This window comes from Anoplopoma fimbria, chromosome 19 (assembly GCF_027596085.1).
Source record: "Anoplopoma fimbria isolate UVic2021 breed Golden Eagle Sablefish chromosome 19, Afim_UVic_2022, whole genome shotgun sequence".
In the NCBI taxonomy this organism is placed as follows: Eukaryota; Metazoa; Chordata; class Actinopteri; order Perciformes; family Anoplopomatidae; genus Anoplopoma; species Anoplopoma fimbria.
The window spans coordinates 13,429,075-13,446,730 of record NC_072467.1 but is presented as its reverse complement, the minus strand read 5'-3'; the positions used below and the strand labels follow the sequence as shown (position 1 = coordinate 13,446,730).

Below are 17,656 nucleotides of genomic sequence, written 5' to 3'. Positions count from 1 at the left end.
ATCCGACATCCTCCACATTCTTTGAGATTTGTTATGGAGCAAAACTGGACTATAACCTGCATTTTGTTGTGCTACCCTGTTAAACATTAACCAAAAAACCTTGTTATTTAAAGGCATTAATGTGTAAGTGTGTCTTAAGAGAAATTTACCCGCCATTTTGAAGAAATTAGTTCAGAGGTCAACAAATCCTCTTTGAGTTAACTTTGAGTTGAAATAATTGTATTTTTCTAGCTTTGGTTTATTTGAAAAATCTTGCTTTAAAAAAATGCTACTGTCTCAAGCACCATACATCTGTGGGGTCGGAGATGATAAATTGTTAAACATCTGAACTGTTCACCGCTTCAGGTGGTGTTAAAAGAAAACTGACTGTATCTATTATCATGATAACCGTCACAAAGGGCCTGATATTCAGTTGCATTCTGATAGCGAGTCTCCTAATTGCCATCTCTGTATGAGCTAAAACACAATGCCCACAACACAAGTGCTGCAAAAACATCATTCAATATTGATGATTAGCAGATAAAAAGCTAGTGTACTTCATCTAGCATCTATTATTCATGAGCATCCTTTACCCGTGATATGTGGGCTGACGTCCTAACACTTAATGTCTCATTGTATTGCACAGTTCACTTAAACAGGGGGCTAAGATTTCAGGGCTGAGGTGCAACAAGTTCATCGCAGTACAAGTGGAGTGAACAACATACAACTCTAAAGTTCAGGTAAAGATTACTAGAATGTCATACTCAAGTAAAAGTACTGTTAATTTAAATACATTTTACTAAAGTAAAAGTACTTGCATAAAAATGTACTTTGATAAAAGTAAAAGGAGGACAGTTAAAATGTAGTGCAAATAAACAAAACTGCATTTGATTTGTTTCATAATTGGGCATTAAATGTCAACGTTTACTCTAGCGGAAAAACACACCACAGAGATCCTATGTATAAACCAACAATGAGTTCCTTTTCTACAGACTGCACTTTGCAGCCTGGGCGTACAACTGATTAGTTAATAATAAACATAAAAATTGCCTTACTCTTTATAGGCTTACTAGAATAACTTTAACAGAAACAAGTATCAGACAATGAAACAAAGATGACCAACAATAAATTAAAAGAGCATAATTGCGGTGTAGTGTGAACAAACCTTGCGATTGATTACGATTTTTACCACGGAAATACATTGTGTTCAAAGAAGAATTCAGTTAGACTTGAAAACTTTTTGGGGTACGTTTTAAACAAAATGATAGGCTTACGAACAATAGATAAATAAAAATAAAAAATCATCCAGAATTTTGGATGGAAGTCTTTTACTCCAGAGACTGTTGTTTGTGTCCCGTGTGAAGCAAGTACTTTTGTTGCCTAATCATAATCAAGTAATTTTGTTGCAGTCATTTTAAGCAAAACCAGGATGTTTTTTACTAAACCCAACGATGTAGCTGTGAACCGTTTTTTGTTTTGTTTGCTCGTTAATCACAGTTTGAAACAGTTTAAAATTGTGACCGTTTGTTTCAGATAGAAAAAGCTTTCTCCTCGAAATGTGATTAAGTAGTTGTTTTGTCAGATGGGAATGTAAGTTTGTTGGAGACAGGGTTGCCAGATCCAGCTGTCTGGTCACGTTCATTGAAGGAGTCATTTATTGAGGTAGATGTCACAATTTATACTCTGCAGCGGTCCGAGAATTCAAGGCATTACTTTACCTCATGATGACATCATCATTAATTTGCATTGCTGTGCATTTTGTGCCATAAATGTAATTGTTACAGTGCCAAAGCTAAATGTAATTAATTACTTTGACCGTTGCTAAAGTTACACCTAATATGCCTTTGTGATGTGATAATCTTTTGGCCTTTTGATTGTTAAAGGGGCAATCCACCAATATCACATGTCAAAATAATTTTAATAACAGACATATTTCAACATACTCTTATATTGCTTGATTGTTCATACTCTATTGTAAATTTACATATTTGTAGTTTTTATTTTATCTTTAGGCTATTGTACTGTTTATTGCTATTCACCAATCATCAAGTCAAATTCCTTGTTTGTGCAAACATACTTTGCAATAAACTGTTTTTTGAATTATTTCTGATCCTCAATAGGTGAATACAACTCAAACTGTAAGAACTGCTGAGTCATGGTTTCTGTGGCTCTAAGAGAGCTTTGTCAAGTCTGACAAAATAACCCTGTATGATGTCATAGTGATGTCATCGAGGTTATCTCAGCTCGAGACTTCAAATGTATGAGAGAAAGGCTGCCAAACCAAAGGGGTGAGGAGTTTAAAAGACTTGCCATTTACCAAAGTTGCATTGTGGGACATGTAGGAAAGGTAGCTTGATCCTATAGAATTGATTATTAGTCAGGATATTTAAATCTCTGCTGTTCTGATTCAGTCCAATCTTTTTTTTATGTCACTTGCAAATATTTAACCTTATTGAAATGCAAATATTTAACCTTATTGAAAAGCAGTTTTATCCCTCCGGTTGTTAAATGTGTGTTTACGTTCATGTCTGTAAACTGAAAATATATTGAAAAAATTAAAGATATGAAGAATCACTGTGAGTCAACTGAAAAAAATAGGAAAATATCAGACTACTAAAACACAATGTTCGAGTTTGAATCAATTCTTCTGTTTCTGGATGGAAGTCAGGCTGGTGGATGGGCCACAAACACGGGGCTTTTACTCCAGAGACTGTTGTTTGTGTCCCGTGTGAAGCAAGTACTTTTGTTGCCTAATCATAATCAAGTAATTTTGTTGCAGTCATTTTAAGCAAAACCAGGATGTGGTCAACTGAAAAAAATAGGAAAATATCAGACTACTAAAACACAATGTTCGAGTTTGAATCAATTATTCTGTTTATTCTGCTCTCCAAGTATCATCCTGACCATGATATCCTCATGGGTTATATAATAATTTTTATTCCTCTACTTCCATCTAGTGGAATTCAATTGTAAGTACAGAGATGAGAAAGCTGGCTGAACACTCAAATGGCCTTGCGGTCATACTTTTTTCCAACAAAAAGAAGAATAAATAAATGCCACTGGAAAGTGGTCATACACGATTATCTGCTTTTGCATCCTATTAAGATTCATGATCATTTAAACCTGGTGATTCTTGGATATTGGCTTTACTTTCCAATTGGTGACACATACCCCAATAATACATGTGTAAAAAAAAAAGAATTATAATTTACCTCATTAACATCTTACATATCCCAGTGTCTGCATCTTCTTAAACGTCATTAGTCATCAAAAGTCACATTTATAAGGTTATTTATGATAACGTTTTTGGAGCTGTTAAAAGGGGGCCCGGATATATCATAAAACACAACATCATGGTTGTTCAAAAAGAGTCAAACAACATCAAGATTTTCACATTTACATTTTTTATTGTAAAGGTGGTTTCTTAGAAAACAGTCACGTGATACAGAGGCAAAGAAATCAAGAAAGAGGTCTGAAAACAGAAAACAGTGAAGGCAAGAAAGAACATCGACAGAAAATAGAACTTTGGTGATGACATTCTTATTTGAATTGAAAAAGAACGTATTCTGCTATGTGATAACCATTAAAAAAAATCACTCATTATGGCAACACGATGGAAAGCATGGTAAAAAAACAATGGGTAATAAACAGACATGTTGTAACCAAGGCCCCAGTAACAGTCTACTGCGTGTTGAGCTGTCCTACACCTTTTAATACCTCTGCAATGTTTTCCCATAAAACCTTTTTTGCAGCCAGAACCGTTGCAGCACAGCACAAGTGTCTCCGTCCGTTTGTGTTTTTCGGGCAGACACAGTCATTTTAGCGATCTGTTTTAGGACAACATCTACGGCAGAGAAAGCATGATGTCCAAACCAAACAGAATCATAGCACATGCTAACAGAAGATCTCCTGACAAGAGTGAGCGCTATCGCGGGTTTAATGCTACATCAGCTGAAACGACAAGATCAACAGCAGTACAGTATATAAAGACTAATTTTAACAGTATAAAAACATCTCTATTTAAACGTATCTGGCTATTAGGGAAAGTGTTTTTTTAGTACTTACATAGTAGTGTCATTTATAAGTGTTGGTTAGATAGTAGATAAACAGTACATCCATAAGCCTTTAGAGAATTCCTGTGTGAATGTCTATGTCTTGCAAAAAAGGGTGCAGATTGCATCTTTAAATTCTCCCTACTAGGGTTAAAAGGGATTTTAAAATGACTACTCTTTTTCATTCAAATGCTCTGTAGTGGACCAACAACTCATCTTAGAAGTAAACTTTTTTTGATTTGTGTAGTTGTGCTGTCTTGGGAGATGTTCCGATATTATTTTTCCTTCCGGACTTATGGTGAGTTTATAAATATGATGCTCAGCTATGGATAAAACCAATGATTCCCAACCTTTTTTTCCTTAAGGGACCCCTTCTCTATCATCGAGTTAATAGACCCCTGACTAAGTGACATATGTTATGGTTATTTCCCATTATATTCCATTCATAGCAATAACAGAACAGAAAACAACACTGAAAAAACTGTACAATCAACCGAAATAGTGTTTAGTGTTTTGGATGATTTTGATGAATTTTCTAGTAGATTATTTCCTGTGAATATTACATCAGAGATGAGTTTTTATTTTTAGAACCCTTTTAATTTTCTTTATAAATTCAGTGTTTTCTTCTCCCTAACGCTTGGCCATTGTTCTATTAGGCTCTGTGAATGAACATGTGTTCAGGTTTTCATTGTGCCCTTATCCTGTTTATATCTTAATAACAATTGCACTTTCTTCACAAAAATGAATAGAAATGCTGGAATAAAGGCCAACTCTATGTATTTTTTTCTATCTATATATATATGAAGTTTTTTTTGCAGGACACAGACTTTACTCTCTTGAGTAACTTTCATTGTGGTCTAAAGTAAATGTCAGCCCTGTTAACTAAATGCCTACAATGGCTTCACTAAACAGAACATTATCGTCTCCTTCTTTCTCCTCCCTTCTCCTCTCCTTACCTAAACTTATATCTCGTCTCCAAAGTGTCAAACTAACCCATCATCATCTCCCCCCTCACCTCACCTCCCTGTACACAAAACGCTTCCTCATCATCTTCACCAAATTAACCCATATGTTCACTTCTCCCGTATTAAACCCGCCCCTCCCCCTCCTCTGTAGCTCAGTAGTGCCCCGCCCCTTCTAGCAGGGATGAACGTTACAGGCGCGGATCTCCCTCTGGTCCTTGCAGCCGGCCGCCTGGGCGCCTTTGACTCTCTTCTTCGCCGCCATGAAGCGCTCCTGGATCCCCCCTCCGCACGGTTTGGTGCAGTCCGTCCAGCCGGTCCACGGCTGCATCCTGCAACCTGAAACAGAAGCATCTCAGCTCTGGCTCTCTTGTAGTCAAGCTAACATAACAGATCATTCCCAACAAACCTGGCTGCTCCTCGGTCGCATCTTTTCCATGTTTGCCCCGTCTCCTTCTCTTTCCTCCTCCTGCTCCTCCGCCTCCACCCCCACCTCCTCCTCTCTCCTCCTTCCCTTTCGACCTGCACTTCCTGATCTTGCACTTCTTCCTCTGGATGGTCTCGGGACAAGCGCCGCCCCCAAACTGCGCCTCCAGTTTGACCATACGGGTCCGAATGGTATGTCCTTTTCCGCAGGACTTGTTGCACTCGGACCACTCGGACCACTCGGAGACCATGCAGTCGACGGCTAGAAGGAAGAGCGGAAAGGGGGGAATGAGGGGAACGAGGGGAAGGGAGGCCAGACAATGAAATGTCAAGGAACAAATATAAGCACAGGAAACATTTCTTCTTGTGATTGGTAAACTCAAATCACGTTCTTCAGTGTACATGTTCCAATTTTAAAAAGGCCCTATTATGCTATGCTATGCATATTTTTATCTCCAGTTACAGTTACATGTTTACATGCGTTAATGCTCGTAATCCGCCTTGTTTTTCTCATCCTGGCTGTCCTGCAGCACTTCTTCTCACCCTCTCTCTGAAATGCTCCGTTGTAGCGCTTGCTTCTCCCTCCAGAAAGCAAAGTCTGCCCTGATTGGTCAGCTAGCCCGCTTTGTTGTGATTGGTCAACGTTTCACATTTCAAAAAAACTCTTCCTCAGGAGCTTCAGCTCTGTCTCTCTCTTTTGTTGTTTGAGGGCGGGCCAAACTAGCCGGAGAGCTTTCCATCACTTCTGTAACATTATGACCTCATAAAGTTAAGGAACTGAAGGAGAGAATTCAATGGAGCCGTTTCAGGCAGCTCAGGAGCTTCTGAGGGGGAGGGTAACTCCTTTTAGGCGTGGACTTCAGGTTTTACACTCTACGGACCTTTTACATGTACATAAAAATATATAACACACTAAAGAAGAGGGAAAAAGTGGAAAAGCATAATAGGGCCACTTTAATGCATTACACTCTAATCAATTATCAGTACCCACTGGACAGTGTGAGATCACGTTCTGTTATCCCACACTATGTTACTACATTTATAGGCCTTTGTGCAGGAAACCTGCTGCCGGTTTTGACACGTGACAATTCAAATAAAGTTTTTTCAAACAAGACGGTCCTCGGGTCGGCAAAAAGCGAAACTGAATGAATGGAAAGTAAGACGAAAAAGATAAATAAACAACTTCATAATTTTATCACATGAGACATTTGTGTGAAATTGTCTAAATTAGCATATCAATTATTGATTTACGGCCCAAAACATTTTTGGTTTATCCTTGAGTCCAGGTAGACATTTTTGAAGATTTGAAAAAAATCCCTCTAGGCGTTTCCAGAGATACATTGCCTTCACTAGAAAGGGACAGACGCACGGACAACCCGAAAACAGAATGAAACATGATAAAAAGTGACAAATGAAACAGGCAATAAATGAGAAATGATAACTCAAAGTTAACAAGCTTGAAAATAAATCATATTAAACTCAACATTATGAATTCTGTCATTAACAAAACCCATAGCTCAGGAAACAAGCAGGTATCAGGGCAGTTAGGGTGAAAGTTTTAACTAAGGCAAATGCACCAAAAAAACAAACTAATTTCCATCATTCTAAAACTAAAGCACAGTAAGTCGTCCGACGCTGCCTCTCTGGATTTCTCCTCTCTGTGACGGTTATGAATGAAGGAGCATCAGTTCTGTGCTCCAGGTACTCACGGCACTCGGGTAACATGCACTTCTCCGTCTGCTCCAGCTCCTCGGAGCACTCTGCAGGATCCGACTTCAGCATCCTCTGACGCGTCCTCAAGCCCCGCCCACATGTCACGCTGCAATCGCTCCAGTCAGACCAAGGCGACAGCATGCAGGGGATGCTATCTGAAAAAAGCACAGGTATATGCAAGCATGTATGCTACCGTTAGGTGTGCTAATCAGTGCTAATTATCCGGATAAACTCCCAAAACTTTACGTCACAAAGCTCAAAACCTGATTCATGTTCATGTGCAGTATCTCTCATCAGTTTGCTCATTCACTACAATGAAGTTTTTTCAGCTCAATTGAAAATGTACAAACAAACACTCATTATTTGCTGTTAACATCCATGTCAGTCCAAAATGTCATCACTTTTAGACAGTTGTGCTAAATTACCATAATTAGCATACTGTATGAACTCTTGAGTTATGGCCAAAGAAGTGTTTTGTGAGGTCACAGTGACCTTTGACCACCAATTTCTAATCAGCTAATGCTTGAGTCAAAAGCCGTGTTTCTAATGAATGGTATGACTCTCATTGGGTCCATTCCATTTTGGTTGCCGGGTTTTGAGTAGTAACTAGTGCCTCCTCGGTGTAGCCGGGATTCTCAGCTAGTTTCTCGAGATAGGGATAAACTTACTACTCAAGTTAATAAAATGTTTACAATGTTTACTGAGGTAATAAATCAAATGAGAAGTAGGGTCATTTAGGGTCATTTTTCTTTTTGCAACAGGAGGAGTCGCCTCCCATCGGCCAGTAGAGTATCCATGTCTTATAACACATCCGCATTCACTCGGCAGAACCGAAGTTTGCCCCCTGGATGGGACGAACTTAAGGTCACATTGACCTTTGACCTCTAACCACCAACATCTAATCAGTTCATCCAATCCAACGTGCTCCAAGCCAAATTTGAGAAATTCCCTCCAGGACGTTCCTTAGATCTCACTTCCTCGTTTGGCTCTGAGGCATCAAAAACGTTTTATACAGTAAAACCATATAAACGAAGGGTAAAAAAAAAGTTTCTTACGGCATTCTGGCATCATGCATTTCTCCACTTCGGCCACCTCGGTCTTGCACATTGATCCGTCTATAGGGGGCATCTTCACCATGCGCTCACGTCTTCTCATGCCCAAACCACAGGTGACGCTGCAGGGGTCCCACTCAGCCCACTCAGTCACCACACAGCTGCTGGGTGCTGTGGAGAAGAACACCAAAAAACACACTTGTTTGGGGGCGTTCCACCACAAGAATATCCAGTTTTTGGATTGACTGCTAAAGTTGTGTAACTAACTGAACAGTTATTGTTAAATTCAGCTTTTCTACCCACTGTTCAACTATCACAATAATACTTTTTTTTTTTTGGGGGGGGGGGGGGGGGGTTTGCACAAAATAAACATTTAAGGAATATTTCTCAGAAATGGATTATGACTGAGTTTCAAGTGTTTTCTTTTAAATAATGTACCTATTAAGATAGATTGATTCATATGAAAAAAAAGAATTATAATCACAGACACTACATTATGAAAGAACATTTAAGTTATTAAAAAATAAAATAATAATTTTTCACATTCTTAATAGAAACAAAGATATAGTCACACTGCAGTAAAATCAAAAAGCACTCACAGCATTCATCGTTGACGACACACTTCTCCGTCTCCTCAGTCTGGAGCTGGCAGAGCGAGCCGTCCTCAGGATACTGTTTGACATACCGCTCTCTGGACCTCATCCCCATCCCACAGGACACGCTGCAGGCCGACCAGCTGATCCACTCCGACATCATACAGGTCGACGGCTCTGTCCACCAGGAACAAGAGTAGCAGGAGAAGAAGCTTTTAAAAGAACATCCTGACATTTTAGGTCTTACTTTTTACATTTCTCTTTGCTGGTTTAATATTAGAAAAGGTTCCAGCTTTGTACTTGAGCTGCTAAAACCAGTAGATACAACTTTTCAATGAGTAGATTTTTGTCAAATCAAAAGTTATAAAAGTTCTGTGTCAGGTGCACTGTGAAATAAAATCAATGTATTCCAATGTGACCAAATAGATTTAAAACAGGTGCCTTTTGTCAGAGGGTTCAACATGTTTGGATTCAAAGAGAGGAGAAAAACAACAGGACCAGATTCAGCTCCAGAGAAGCTCATTGTTTTTTCATGAACAACAAAATCTGTAGACTTGCAGGCACACATTGATAGCAACAGGAACCCTCCATATGATGAGGTTCCTGAGTGGTGCCCTCACCTGAGATTATTATATTATATAAAAAGATGTAGTATCTGCCTGTCATGTTGGCCAGGAGCTGTACTTCATATTTAATGTGGATTCACTGAACCCTTATCCATAGTAATTTATATTATCTTGGATTACCCTACTGGACATATAATGTTCTTGATGTTACATTTACCTAGCAGATATCTTTCTATCTAACACATACTGTACAGCTTGTTCAGCGTCTTTCCTGCGATAAGTTAACAGAGCAATAAAGTCTGTCTTAGTTTGATGTAAAAGAGAAACTTGATATCAATAGGTGTAATTTTGTATTTTTTGGTGTAGGTGTGAGAATATCTGCTTCAGTGACATTTTATTGGTTTATTTTGTTTATCTATCAGACCCAATAAAATTGTTGCTAGCTTGCAAAGCATCCTGTTACGTGTATGAGAAGCCGGCAAGACCTTGCAGCAGGAGAGATCAGCTTTCTCAGTGAATATAGCACACACTTGGCAATTTACTTTTTTAGTGGACTACAGTTACCATCAGCACTGATTGGACATCCACATAACTGGTGGCAAACCTTCCCTTTAAGTCTTCGTACTTGTAAGTCTGTAAGTCTATGGGGAAAAAAAACATTTTGGGTCCAATGCTATCACGTAACGGATCTGGAAGTTGTAAGTCCCCGGTTTCGGCCACTAGGACAAATTTTCTTCACTCTTTGGGACTTGTTCAAACCCAGGTCCATCGGTTACAGGACAGTCTTCCAACACGCCACACCAGACTCCTCTCTTAACAGCTTTTCGGATTTCAGTCTGTTAAATCGTCTCAAAGCTTCAATTTAAAAAAAAGAAAAGCTCTTCCTCAGAATCTCCTTCAGCTCTCTTTTTAAAAAGGCAAGTTGCCTGAAGGACAGTCCCTAATCACAGGCGGGCCTGAGGGAGTGAAAGTCAATATGTATGACCCCTGGCTGGTATATCAACTGTAAAGTGAACTGCAGCTTCTCTGGCTTTAACAAGGCTCCACTTTTTGGTGTATTTTATCACTATTAGCCTGCACGGCACTTCAAGATCTCCCTACCCTTCACTTAAGGAGAGTCACTATACGAGTCTAACGGCCCTTTGATGGCGTCTCGGTAAACACCTCTTCTGAAAGGGGGAGTCAAGACGATGCGACTGTGCTAGAACAGACCTTGTAAATAACATTGTATTGAGAAATCACCTGATAGTGGCATTGCTTACCGTCTGTGGTCTAATAAAGCAGAACTGAGCGAAGCATTGATAAAAGATACATCTATCTCCTGCTCAGACAAGGCCTTCAGAGAGCCAAAGTGTTACCCAGGAATATCAATCAATCCCCCTCGTCATCCTCTGGCATTTAGCCCCCAATTATCAATCTCACGCCGCACGCTGACAGTGCGCTAAATGAAAACAAAGGTGGTACTCCGGAGCAAAAAAGCCATTGCTGTCTGATATATGAACAGCAGTGTTTGGTTGGAGTGTGTGTGAGCTTCACTCATCCAATGACTGGTGGACATCAGGAGAGCGAGGAGAAGGGCTGCCTCTCAGCATTTGTTCCGAACTGACAGCTTCACTGGAAATTGAACAAAAGCAAACTCTTCAAGGTTTTGTTTATTGGTGTGTTTGTTGTAGGGGGGTTTGGGGGGGGGGGGTTGTTGTTGCTCCGAGTGAAAGAACATCAAACTGATGCCTTAGATGGAAATCAGAGAGAAAAGTTTCTCCTCTGACAAAAGCGAGAGAGGTAGGAAAAGATTTGTCTAATTTGATAATTGGATCACAGCGAATTCCTGCTTTGTTGTTGTTGTTTATGTCTTTGCATCAAATACTTAGTTTCTGCATCTTAATGAACACACACAATCCTCGAAGTTGTTCCTATTATCTTAACAATAACAACATGGTGCGTGGGTTTCTTTAAAATAAAGATAAACACATTTAATTACTGGTTTCAGCATCTCTGATGCAGGAGGACGCTCAGAGTCAACAGCTGATCCACATAATCTTATGTTTCAGTGAAGTAATTAGAGGATCCAAATGACGATGTTTAGACTGTGCTAGGGATTTGTATTTTGCGAAAGATCCTCTCGATGTAACCATATCCACTTCGGGTATGTGTGGGCTTCACAAACTTTCCTAGTTGGCTCCTTGCTCCTTCTGTTTCACCTGTTTCCTCACGCACACGCTGCATAATCCTTCACAACAATAATCCCAATAGTCGTGCAACGGCTACACAAACAATTCCACTGGGCCCTGAAATAGAACCGAGGCAGCGGCTTTGTGGTTCCACCTGCAGATCAGCCAAAATGAACCATCCACTTTGGGGTTTTAGTCACGACGAGATGAATACCTGAGCTTTAATCTCCTTATTATTTTGAGGGCTCACTGATCAAAGGAAAACAAGGATTAGAGAAAAAAAATGAATGCAGTCTTTGTTTTCTTTAATGCTAATTTGTGTGATGAAGTGTGGCAGAAGACAATGATACAAGTGTGTTTATATTCATGCACCAGAGTTTGGAGGTAAAAAAATATTGTTTTTCAGTTTATTGTTTAAAGAGTTCAGAAGTGTACATAAAACAAAGTTTGTGTTTGTGTTACTGTTCCCCACCTGAAGGCAGTACGTTTGTAAAATGTTTGGATATTCCTGGTGGCCCCTGATTGGTTGATGCCACACACCGAAAATAACTCTAAAATTAGGTGCTCTGTCTGTAGTAATTTCATACATTTTTGTGATTCAGTTACATTTTATGAACCTAAAAAAAAAAGGTTAATGTCTACCAAGACATTAATCACATTAACTCTGAGCGTTGACGTGGGAAAAGTCACGGCACGCCACTGATGTGTATCCTGTATACTATAATGAACAAGACAATGGAGGATATTTGGTAAGCCAGCGTCTAATTATGTCAGTGCTGCAACATTTTTTCAATTTAGCAGGTATTCACTGAGATTATAGATGTAAATGAGCCCCGTCGCACCTGATTTGCATGAAATGCTGCTTAATGAGATCCTTTGTCTGGAAAGGAAAATAAAGTGTTTTCTGAACCTCTCAGTATTCACAACCTGAGAGGAAGGTTGAGTGTGATAATATATGCATGTATATACATCTATATACATATATGTTCCTGTATGTTTTTATATCGGAACATATATTGCAGAGATTTTTTTTTGTAGTGTCAGTTTTTTCCAGTATCATGCATCTCTTATCCATCCTGGTGAAAGCATGAATGTCTGAACTGTTACCATCCGTAGGCCAACACCAACACGATGGTTAGCGTGGCTAACCATCGTGTTGTGCAGTTTTTTCAATGAAGTATTTCTACTGTTGTTGACAGAGGCTTGCACTCGCTTTGGCGGCTGCTGGACTGATAATTAACATCTACTCGAAACAAGTGGCGCGCTCCAGGTTTTTCATGAGTGTTAATGCTCATAACTGAAATACGGCTTCACTTTTTGGCCCTGTTCAGAGGGAATTAAAGAGCAGTTACATTCAATGTAATGAGGGAAATATAGAATGATCTGCTCTCCCACTTTGGCTGGGTAACTGGAAGGGCTAAGACACAACCAAATACATGTTATTTATTGAAGGAAAACACTTCGAAATCATTCAAAATTTATATCTAGATTATTTTCTAAATCAACCCAGTGCGAGAGCCAATAATCACTTACATAGCACCTACAGTGGAGCGCCTTGCTCAAGGACTTGCCTACCTACATTTTCCTGTAGGTGCAGTGATTCACAACTGTATGCCCCCCCCCCCCTTTTGCATGTGGGTGTGTGTGTGTGTGTGTGTCATATTTACCGTCGATGCTGCATCCTGGACCCATGCAGGGCTGGAAATCTTGAGTGTGGGGACACGGCACGCTGAGGTCCAGCTGGGCCTTCAGCATCCTCTGCCTCATCCTGCGGCCCTTTTCACACGTCGCGCTGCTACAGGCCGACCAGGGAGACCAGCCCGAGTAGATGCACGTCTCTGGTGTGTCATCTGAGTGAGAAACACAGGAGTTAACAAAGAAAAAAAGAGGCATTTTGATATATGTCCGTTGGGCTGACACTGATCATTTAACATCGTACACACAGGTGATTACTGCAAGTACTTGACCGGGAGAGGCCAGCGAGTGGCATCCGAGAGGGGGAAAAGGGAGAGGAGAGTGTGATTTGTGAATGTCTTGCCCAATTATCAGTGGTAGCTGGAGCTCCAAGAAGTAGCAGGGGGACTGGCTTCAATTAAAAGTGCTCTCTCGGGGTTCAGAGAGCCAGAGAAAATGAGAGAGAGAGAGAGGAGAGAATATACCGACAGGCCTCGGGGACGAACCTTGAGCAGGTGCAATTCTCCGGGATAACGTGTAATGACAACGGAGGATGAGGGAACAATGGAACTGGAGACGCAGAGAGGAAGGGAAGAGGACAGACGGGGATGATGGGTATGTGAAAGCGCTGAGGCTCTGCATCGGGACAAAAGAGGACCGGCCTCGTCTCCGTAATGTCATCTCACACGGAGAAGATGGGAGACGGGGGAGAAAGAGAGGAGGGAAACGAGCAAATGGTCTATGACTGACTAAGGAAGACATTTATTAGGCTGCGGGAGATTCTTGTTAGGGAATTCTGCAGCGTCTGCAAAATGCCGCGCCGTTCCCAAGGCCACTTAAAAAAAGCTCAAAGCGGCAATGTCCTACACAAACACTGTCATGCACTGGTCTGACTTGTTTAGCCCGTCTGCTGGTTAACAAGCAGGCAATGGACAGCTCATCTTTTAAGTTTAAGGTCACCCCCATTTTGCTACTAAAGAACTTGTGTGAGGTATTGTCCAACCGGGTTGCAAATTGAAAGTGTTTCTACCTGTTTCAAAACGACCACATTTGAAGGCGGTGTAAAAGAGTGATGTTCCCAGAAAACCATAGCACATTTCGTCAAAGTATTTTTCTCTGTACGTGTTTGTTAACATTTTTTTTCTTAATGGTCCCAGTTTTTGAAATGTGTTTATCGTTGAAAATTGAAACAAAACAAAACACATCGAAACTAGTTGGTTATGCTTAGTAAGACATCACTGTTCGGCATTAAATAAGTATTTTTGTTACTTAATTTAAGATATAAACGTAAGTCAATGTTGCCTCTTTATTCCACACTGGACATGAACAGCTGTCTCCTGGGTGAAAGTCCTGAAATGTTTGTTCCACACTCTTCTGCGGACTTTCACAGAGTATGATTACAAACAGAGAAATATGTTTCCCTGGAAAAGTAATTTACAATGCAGTTCTGTTGTACAGGAACGTTCATTTTAGGAGACCAGGTTGACATTTTGGTTTAGGAATTCACTCATGAAAGTGGTATGAATCTTAAAATTATTTATTAAATATATACAAAATGTGACAGCTGAGATCGGCTCCAGCACCTCTGCGACCCTTAACTGGATAAGCAGGTTACGGAAAATGAATGAATGAATGAATGAATATACAAAATGTATTTTAAATACAAATATTTCACTTGAACTACTCTTTGAACCAAGCGCTTTTACTTTCCTAGACGTTTTCATAAAATCATGCTTTAGTTAACTAAAGAAATACTATAACAGCAAACGTTTTGCGGATACTTTGTGTCCTTGTTATGTTTAATAAACACATGAACTGGACGGCAGTACATTATACAAATTACTTGAATTGAAGGTCAATTATAGGTGACGGGGTTACAATCCTTAATGTTTATGCTCTGTCGGGCTCTATTTATCCCCCAAACAACATACAAAAAATGTGCGAGAGAAAGTGACAGAAATAAAGAACGATAAAGCAGAAGAAGCTTACTTAGTTCCTTCTTTATTATGGTTATTAACTAAATTACAGATAAAACTCTCAGGTAGTGGCCACAACCAGATTTCGTATGCAGAACTGCTGAAACATCACTGTCCAGAATGACAGGATCTGTGATGCACAGCAGAATATAAAGTATGTTTAATAGCGACGAGACTTGTTCTCTCTGTGTTCTGACTCCCTGACCTGGGCCCATCTGTGACTCTGTTGTGTCTGTAATGAGCTATGTGTGTGTCCTGGAGCATCACACATCACTGAATCCCCACAGTATCCACTCAGTCTGTAAGTGAATTGTTAATTTGAATGTTTTGCAAACACAGGGTGATTTGAAAAGTTCAGAGAAAATGAAGGGATGCAATATCACGTAATGACAGGGTCTGAATAAAACACTCCATCAAGCCCTTAAAGTGAATCCATTGTATCATCATTGGGTCTCTGCCTGAATAACTGTAATCAGGAAAAAGTGTGTTTATAGAAATTAAATGGGAGTAGAAGGACATTTCCATTCAAATTAACGTAGCAGGATGGCCAGAGCTGCCGCTATATTAGGTTTACCGTTGCCATTGCGACCTTTGAAGCGTGCTTACTTTTGTATAAACTAAGCAGACTTGAGAACTTTAACAACTTAATGGTTCATCCTCATTCTATTGTCAAAGCGAAGGAGAGCACATCGCTAATCGACAGATGAGTGACGGTTTTGTTCGGGCTCATTTTCTGTAAACATTATAGCACAAAAGCATGGTGGAATTAACAAGCTAGCTAGCTAACTAGCAGACAGCTGGCCAGGTATGTTGCTGATTCCTCCATGCTTTGATGCTACACTGGCTACAGCCCACTAACGTGTGTTGTAGCCATAACGACTAACAAAAATCGCTGTTTCTACTCCCATTCCATTTCTATGGGTGTGAGCATTTACTGTACCTTCATCCTTCTCCTCTTGTCCAATATCAGCAACGATGTCGTCTATGGTGTCCGGGACCACGTTGCACTGCTCTCCCTGCACATACGAGGAAAATTCATAATGTATCCAAAGCTCCTTACAAAACAAATGGATCTTTGAGCATGGAACTTTGATTATTACACAGTTACTTCCATAGATCACCATTGGCTGTGTATATGACAATGGTATTTAAAGAGTTATTTGTGTTGTGTCAACATGATGGAATTGCAATTATTTTCTGAGTTAACCTCCAGGCCTGTGTGTATGTATGATCAACAGAGTTTACATGGTTGACAACATCATTACAAAGCAATATTGCTTCAACATGAAAACAATCAGATACGTTGACGCAGTTGCTTGTTGTCGAAGTCCTGCAAAAAAGGTGTTAACTTGTACCAGGAAGCAGAAGCAGAATCGCAGTCTTTCACACTTCTCTGCGCTTCCTTTAGAGCAGTTACCCACCCAGTTACCCACCCAAAACCCTATAGAGACTGTGTCTGCCCCACGGCCACTTCAATTATTTAAAGTCAACAGAAGAGGAGTTATACAAAATAACTTAATAAAAGTTAAGGCAACCAATGCAACAGTGCATCAAAACAGGACAATTAAATGTGGACTCTTAAATATTAGATCTCTGTCATCTAAGGGTGTACTTGTAAATGATTTAATATCAGATAATCATATTGATTTATTTTGTCTTACTGAAACCTGGCTGTGTCATGAAGAGTACGTTAGCCTAAATGAATCAACTCCTCCAAGTCATATTAATACTCATATTCCTCGAGGCACAGGCCGAGGAGGTGGAGTAGCAGCCATCTTTGATTCAAGCCTATTAATAAACCCTAAACCTAAATTAAATTATAACTCATTTGAAAGCCTTGTTCTTAGTCTTTCAAACCCGAGCGGGAAAGCATTAAAGTCAACTCTCTTTGTTATAGTGTACCATGCACCAGGTGCGTATTCTGAATTCCTATCTGAATTCTGTGAGTTTTTATCAAGTTTAGTCCTCAAAACAGATAAAGTTATTATTGTAGGGGATTTTAATATTCATGTGGATGTGGATAATGATAGCCTTAGTACTGCGTTTAGTTCATTATTAGATTCTATTGGCTTCTGTCATTGTGTACATAAACCAACTCACTCTTTTAACCATACCCTTGACCTTGTTCTGGTATATGGTATTGAAATAGAAAATGTAATTGTCTCTCAACAGAACTCTCTTTTATCAGACCATTATCTGATAACTTTTGAATTTTTACTACCAGAGTGGACGCCATTAGGCAAAAGTTTCTACACTAGATGTCTATCTGATAGTGCTGTAGGTACATTTAAAGAAGCGATTTCTACAGGGTTTTATTACCATTGCTCAATATAACTCCATGGTATAACCCTCAAACCCGCGAATATCGCGAAAACTTGAAAGGATATGGCGTTCCACCAATGTGGATGAAGCGCTGTTAGTCTGGCGAGACAGTCTTAAAATATATAAGAAGGCACTCCGTAATTCTAGAGCAGCCTATTATTCAGTATTAA

General features: G+C 39.8%; 1 protein-coding gene across 1 annotated transcript in view; it reads right to left on the bottom strand.

Moving 5' to 3' along the window:
* Positions 1–3,362: 3,362 nt before the first annotated feature.
* LOC129108364 (spondin-1-like) overlaps positions 3,363–17,656 on the bottom strand; it is a 93,522-nt gene continuing 79,228 nt past the window's right edge. The window contains exons 10-16 of the mRNA XM_054620148.1: positions 16,105–16,180; positions 13,182–13,364; positions 8,784–8,954; positions 8,188–8,355; positions 7,129–7,287; positions 5,403–5,681; positions 3,363–5,332 (exon numbers count right to left, since the gene is read on the bottom strand). Of these exons, the coding sequence (XP_054476123.1) occupies positions 5,169–5,332; positions 5,403–5,681; positions 7,129–7,287; positions 8,188–8,355; positions 8,784–8,954; positions 13,182–13,364; positions 16,105–16,180 (1,200 nt within the window). The 3' untranslated portion in view covers positions 3,363–5,168. The remainder of the gene's footprint in view (positions 5,333–5,402; positions 5,682–7,128; positions 7,288–8,187; positions 8,356–8,783; positions 8,955–13,181; positions 13,365–16,104; positions 16,181–17,656) is intronic.